This window comes from Limulus polyphemus, unplaced genomic scaffold (genome assembly GCF_000517525.1).
Source record: "Limulus polyphemus unplaced genomic scaffold, Limulus_polyphemus-2.1.2 Scaffold215, whole genome shotgun sequence".
Lineage (NCBI taxonomy): Eukaryota > Metazoa > Arthropoda > Merostomata > Xiphosura > Limulidae > Limulus > Limulus polyphemus.
The window spans coordinates 184,973-192,799 of record NW_013665825.1 but is presented as its reverse complement, the minus strand read 5'-3'; the positions used below and the strand labels follow the sequence as shown (position 1 = coordinate 192,799).

Here is a 7,827-nt window from a genome sequence, read left to right as displayed (position 1 = left end):
AACTCTTGGGCTACTCTTTTACCAACGAATAGTGGGATTGACCGTCACATTATAACGCCCCCACGGCTGAAAGGGCGAGCATGTTTGGTGGGATGGGGATGCGAACGAGTCGAGCGTTCTAACCACCTGGCCATGCCGGGCCGTCAGCGTATATATATACACAAAAAATGTATATTCTAAAATCAATGTATGCAAGTAAAATAAATACAAAAAATGAAACATTTTAAAGGCGATGACAAACTTTTATTATTAATGTTCCTTTCTGCATTTTAAAACCCAGTTTGAATACAATGAATGGCCATTCAAAGAGAGAACAAATCAACACTCTTGTAAAACCTGTAGACATATATATGTATATATTTACCAATTAACGGAATTAAAACATCTTAGAAATATTGAACCAATACGATTGATATTCGCCGAGATGAAACGTAATAAACTTTTGTTAAGTCACACGTGTTAAGTAAATAACAAAATACAGTTTTCTACTTCACTTCAACCTACTAGACACGAAGTTGTGTTATTCCGGTGTATTAAACAAGAGAAGCGCAAGTACAGCAGAATTGTAGCTCTAATTAAGTACTCCTCTCGCTCTCTTAGAACTAACAACGTCACGAACAAGAAAATAAGTCAATAAACGCAGCTGAAGGGAGAGCGACAACTTGAATAAATGCATTGTCCTTCTAGTATAGCAACAGAGGTTCATACACACACATACACGTACGTGGAAGTTACTCGACTTACCTAATTGTCGCTTGGCTGATAGAGGAATCTTAGCTGTGGTTCTAACCCCCTGGCTCTGGCCCTTGGCATTAGCAGCGTAAACTATTAGATAAAAAGATTCTCCTGCTGGAAGGTTGGTTGCTTGGAAAACTGGATTACTTAGCCTCGTTAGGTTGGCCAGTAGTACGTTAGACTCTGAACTGTAAACCTCTAAATGAAAGCTTTGTGGCAATCCACCGTCGTCTCCTGGACTGCATTCTAGGATGAAGGACCCGCTTGAACAATTGGACACGTTACAAGAGTGTACAGGATCAGGAGGACCTAGTGGAAGGTGTAGAATAGTCTTTATCTAAAGAGGTGTTGGGTAAACTATAAAAAATATCATATATTAAAGAAGATAAAAATCATGTAGAATAACAATAAAAAGACACTCCGTTAAAGTATCTGTTGAAAAACAGAGTCCATCGATCAGCTTCAAAAAGGAGATTAGATTTTACTTTAGTATGTGGAAGCTATATATATATATATATTGTAGAAGGTGGTTCCCTTATCATAAAAACATATTTAGTTTTCTATAGCTATTATCCCCTCAGTAAGTTATTCTATTACTATGCTTGTTGTTAAGCACAAAGTTTCACAATGGGCTATTTGTGAGCTGTCTATCGCAGGTATCTAAACCTATATTTTACTCTTATGAGTCCTCGGACTTACCGCTGAGCCACCAGGGAGCATCCCACAGTAAGAGAACCATGTGTCTTTACGTAGTAAAAACACGTCTTTTCACTGGCAATTTGATCGTTTACAGATGCTAGAATTGGAAATAATCAATGTGATCATTTAGTGGAGTTAGCAAGATATGAGGTACTGGTGTTAAAAGTGACAAAATTTCCAACAATGCTTTACAGTATTTCAGATGGATTGCAAGTGATTTTTTTTTCTTATGACAAAACGCGTTCAAGCCACAATTACATTACAGGTGAGGTAGCTAAAGTGAATCGAAGTAGATAAGATAAAACTAACCACCGATAAATTCATTGTTCAGTCCACTTCATCAAACTTTCTTATACAAGGAAGTCAAGCGGCGTTAAAGAGGATTTCAAAAGAACTAGATAAGGTAATGAGCAAAAGGATGCCGCTGATGGATATCCTAATTACATTCTAAGAGACGGTGGCGATCGCTGCAGACAAATGAGACGTTATTTAACAAATATTTACAAGAGTAGTACTTGATACTGGATCGCGATAAACGTCCGTTGGTAAAATGAACACAACTGGAAAACATTTATAAAGCTTTTTTTAAAATAAGAAAGAAAGAATAAACATGATTTTTAATCCAATAAATCGGAGAAGTGTTAACAGTTGCTTTCACTGAAAGGACAGAGACACCAGTGATAAGATTGAAATCTTATTACCCTCAATTCTGAATTCAATCCCTGCAGCGAACTAATTGCTGATAGCCCATTGTGCATCTTTGTATTTAAGAGCAAACAAACAAACAAACTACCACGAAAGACAGAAATATTCAAGAGGCTGGTATAAGGTGTTTAACTTTCTCAAAGAATACTTGAAAGTTTTGAAAAAATTGCATTTTTCAACACAGGCCAGTAAAAATGTTAGAAAGGCTAAGAACTTACTGGAATGTCAACATAATATCCATCCCAGGGTTATCACAGCCATTGAAAGCTGCTGAATTATGCTTGTAAAGTTTGTATGTTTATGGTCTCTAAAGCATCTCTTTCTGAAGATTGCAAACATTTAAGCATTCTGAACTGAAGTATGTAGTTGAACTAAACTATAAACATCGTAAGAACTTGACCTTTGATCTAGTTAAATCAAATCATCATTTCCGAATCATTAAGATTTACCATCACATTCACTCTTTGTATTTTAATAAGGTGTGCTAACCAAAGCATATAAATATTTCACTGCTTTGCTATGCTTTATGTTTTCTTATTTTCGTTTTCTTTCACCCTCAAAATCATCTCAGTCACAATTTTGTGAAATTCCTAATACACCTCATCTTAATGTATTCTATCATTTCTCATTATTTCCACTCCTTATTATCCTAATAACTCATCATCTTACTAAAATGTTCCCACATTGTCTTGCCATTTCTCATCATCTTAACACAAAACGTAACTTCACCTATTTCCACTTCCTACGATCTTACAAAATAATATGAAACGCTATCAATTTTGGTCATTCTGACTTCCCATAATCATATTCAGTCCTATTATCACTTATAGATAAATTATAAGCTTCTAAAACAAACAAATATGCAGTCTTCAGGAAGACTAGGGAGAAATACTAAAGTTGCTCATCATCCTGATGTTGTTTCATAGAACTGTTATTAAAGTTCACTCCGTACAGAAACTCTTGTGCAACTCTGTGCTTAAGAGCAAACAAAACGTACTTGTACAAAGAAACTTCACAAAACTCCATTTCAACCATGCTTCACACACGTGTTAAAGGAGTATACGCTGTCTGCAAAGTAAGCTTAGAGCAAAGAAATCATCGCATCGTTACCTCAAAATTTGCAATGTCATAGACATGTCTTTAATTCTTTTACTGCTATGAGCATATATACTGAACACACTATATAACCTTTGTCTTGGGCTTGAAAAGTGTGATATTAATCACACGTAAGTTTGATTTTCTAACACCCCTTCAAATTTTCCAAAGTCGACGAGTTTCACACAAGTAATGAAATATCAAGTTGTAAGTCTTTTCATTTTGTTTTTATTGTGTATCTTAATCCTGACAATGGAAGAGTTGTTTATTTATAAACTTAGCAGTAAACGAGTTTTGAACTTGGCATCATACCTCCATATAACGTACAAGATAGATAACCATTTTTTAAGTATACTATTTCCAGTTGTCTTATATTCACCAAAATGAACTTATATCGATGTATGGCTTGAAGAATATGAATAAGGTACAATTCAAAACACTATAAATATAACACTATGTGAATCTATTCCGATCTGCCCTTGTCCAGGGTTACTGATATGGGGTGGAATTCCCCGAAACCGGTGTAACTCAGTGACAAGTGGTAAATCGAATGATATATTGGACTTCATATATATATACACGGCTGTATATCTGCGGACTCACAACGCTATAAACCGGGTTTAGATACCCGTGGTGGGCAGAGCACAGATAGCCCATTGTGTAGCTTTGCGCTTAACTAGAAACAAGCAAATCTTGCTTTCAGACTTCTGAGGAGCATTTCCTGAAACTAACTGTTGCGTAATGAACCATGTTACTATTATTGTTGAACCATACTAACTGTTGCGTAATGAACCATGTTACTATTATTATTGAACCATACTAACTGTTGCGTAATGAACCATGTTATTATTATTATTGAACCATACTAACTGTTGCGTAATGAACCATGTTATTATTATTATTGTTGAACCATACTAACTGTTGCGTAATGAACCATGTTATTATTATTATTGTTGAACCATACTAACTGTTGCGTAATGAACCATGTTATTATTATTATTGAACCATACTACAGACATCCTAAGGAATTAATATGCGAATCAACTTCACATATTTCAGTTATTTCCTTCGATGCATCCAATCAGAGTGTATTTAACTAAATTAAAGAAAAAGAACGCTGAATAAGTAAGTATATACACAAGAGTTATGCTCATGATGTGTCAACGGTAAATTGACAAACTTACAACGCTAATATTAGGGGGTACGTTTCCTGGCTGTAGACAGAATGTATATAACCCACATTGTAGTTTTGCGCCATAAAAACAAGGACAACATTTTTTTTCTGATCTCCATATTTAGGACTATTTTTCATGAGCGGTTAAAAATGTCCAAAATGAAAAACAAGTTAGATTACTTATGCATTTTAATGTTGTTGTTGTTGTGTTTTTTTTTTGTTTATTTAAACAAACTTTTACAAAAGATGTTGACTTGTTGAAATCGAGATTTTCATGTCTGTTATTCCCAGAATAAAATAAGCGAACTCAATATACAGATTCATCTCAAGTCTCCATTCCTGTTTGAGTACATTATCATATAAACCATGAAGGAAATGTAAACGAGATATAGGAAATTGAATAGAGGAGGTTTTTTGAAAGAATTCTCAAGTGGAATCTTCTGTATCAGCGGCAAACTTACGTTGATTCCTATTTCGCGCTCTCTGTTTTCTTTTTTTTTTATCCACACTAATCGTGCTATGCATAAAAAAGAGGCTTAGTAATAGAAACTGTTCAAAGCAAGTTTGCGTTATCTTGACAATCCATGAAAACCATTGATAGCAACATGGACGTAGAGGTAAATAGGCGTACTTCCATCTCTCCCTGTTCATCCCTCTCTCTCTCTTCTTTGAACACTAAAACATTTATAAAACTTACATATGTATAAATTATGTATACACTGAATAAACTAACTTATCGTATTTATTTTTAACATTTTTTAAATATACTTAATTTATACAAGGAGTGTATCATATGTTCGCATATTTGGAAAATATATGTATTTAATTTATGTTATTTATGTTTAGCGGAAAAATGGTATTTCTACGTTTTTATTATAGATTCTTTGTAAAATTCGGCCCTTAAGAGTGTGTCCTTTGAAGTTGCGAAACCTGTAGAAAAAATTAATAATGAAGGTAAAAAAACAGAAATATAATATATTCGAGTGTTTGTTATTCGATATCCACAAAAAAAAAATAGTTCGTGGTTTTGTATTTGTTATATATATATATCATATACATACATATATTCACACACACACACACACACAACTGCACAAGTTAAGGCTGACTAAATCGCAAGTAAACATGATAAATGTTGTTTTATTGTGGTATATCGGAAACCAAACTACACTCATGAATTTCACGATCGCCTTGATGCCGTATAACTTCAAAAATACACTAGTTTAAGAACTTATATATCAGATGTTATGTTTCATGTTTCCTATGTTAGGTGACTTCTAATGATCGTCTTGTGTCAATGATGGCGTCGATAGCAGATAACCGAAAGAGAATATGCCTATGTATTTGTTGTTCGAGAGTCTATATAATTCGTTAATTAGTGAATAAAAACAAGCTCTATTTCTTCAAACTCATTACCAATCCTGAAAGTCTCGTGGTACGCTTGTGACAGCGATAAGCCTTACACTTTGTTATGAAGACTTAACGACTCCACTGTGGAGAGTTTAATAACCAACATTAAGGAACTAGTGAGTACTCCCACTGTGTCATTTTCGCTGAAACCACATAAAGTAATCACGTGCTTCTTCACGAGTGCTACAGCGAGTGGTTTCCTTAACAGCGTAATATCTTTTTCGTTTGTTTTTTTTTCAGGCGATTTACACACCGACATTAAGCAATTTGATGTAATTTGGTGAATTAGATAATAACAGATCTATGTAAATTCGAGCTTACAAATAGTTTATATAAATAGTAAGTCTCTCTCTATATTTATAGATAACTATAATAATTATTATCAGCAAGGCATACTGATTACCAAAATGTACACCTGCTGATATGATTGAAATAATACAAAATATGGTTTAAAACCACGTATGTAGTGATTGTTTAAAGTAAGGTCACAGTGTAAAGCAGGTTGGAAAAAAAAGAGTGCTATGCGCCATTGTACAGAGTGGGTCAAAGGTCCCTCCCTACTCATCAGCAGAACCCACTATTAACCTTTATTTTACAATTGTTCAGATTGTATATCATCAAATTACAAACACATATCATACACAGTCTCTCTTCTTGATCTGTGTTATATGTATTCATTTATCTGAAAAATAAAAATATTATGGTCATTGGTTTGTTTGTTTTTTAATTACGCACAAAGCTACACAAGGGATATCTGTGCTCTGCCCACCACTGGTATCGAAACCCGGTTTCTAGCGTTGTAAGTCCGCAGACATACCGCTGTGCCATTGGGGGTGGGGGGGGCAAATGTGTGTGTGTGTGTGTTCTTATAGCAAAGTCACATCGGGCTATCTGCTGTGTCCACCGAGGGGAATTGAACCCCTGATTTTAGCTGGGAACTGGCCATTGGTACGGACTTTTGAAACACCCTGTACTTTAGCTCTCTTACGACCATGGTGATTATTTATCTTTATATTTTTTAACGGACACAAAAACAGCTTTACATCACCCCCAGATAATTCTGTTTGTTTACTTATTATATTTCTTGTCAATATTTCAACTGACGGCTGCATCAGGAAAGCAATGTATAGACAGTTGTGTTTGCGCGGTGTTTCTGATAATACCACCAGCCGGAAGTCTAGATAGTCATATATAACTAATATTCTATCTGGAGTAATGCGAGGTTGTTTTTATCTGCGTTCTTCAAAATTAAAAAAATATGAGCTCACAATACCAGTCAGCACTACAATATCTATATTTGAAAAATACATATTGCTATAGTTGAAATGTTGGGGTTAAAGTATTTTTGAGTTAATCATTTGCATATTTAAAAAACTAAGTACGATGGTTAAGTTGAAATAGAGTTGCACCAGTGTCAGAAAAACAAGACTGCACTAATGACTTTCAAGAGTTAAATTTGCATAATCCTTTCCGAATAGTTGATGCTAAAAACAAAGGTGCTTAAACTTATTCTTACAAAGTGAAACTCCTATAATTAACAAAAACATTATGTTTCTGTTTAAATTTTCCCCTATATTTTACTGTATTACACATGAAATATTCAATTCATATTACTGCACAGTGGTCATAACTGTTGATCAATGTTTTAAGGAGTATGAAAAGTACCATCCTACACAAATGTTTGCCAGTATGACATTATAACAACTTTTATTGTTTGATCAATCTTATTCAGTCCTCCATAGCAAGGAAATAAGGTTTATATATGTAAGTTTCTAAGAACATGTAGGATTTTTCGAACCGCTTCTTTCTGGAGAGAGAGAAAAAAAAATTTCCTCTTCGTCTCTTTCCAATAAATAGTTCAACTTTTCGACTGTTTTTTTTTTTTTTTTTTGATTTTGACAGTTTCGTCATTACGTAAATGAGACATTTCTTCCACTCCAAAAAGTATTAGGGAACTCCTATAAAAGTTACAATCTTAACATTCTAATAAAAGACTTGTTTATTTTGTA

General features: G+C 34.2%; 1 protein-coding gene across 3 annotated transcripts in view; it reads right to left on the bottom strand.

The window, feature by feature from the left end:
• Positions 1-7,827, bottom strand: part of LOC106478478 (nephrin-like) — a 130,453-nt gene that overhangs the window by 11,008 nt on the left and 111,618 nt on the right. For all 3 annotated transcript variants that reach the window (XR_002609913.1, XM_022382079.1, XM_022382080.1), the window contains exon 9: positions 745-1,044. Coding sequence is in view for 2 of the 3 variants with exons in the window: in XM_022382079.1 (XP_022237787.1) it covers positions 745-1,044 (300 nt within the window). In the remaining variant the exon portion in view is untranslated. The remainder of the gene's footprint in view (positions 1-744; positions 1,045-7,827) is intronic.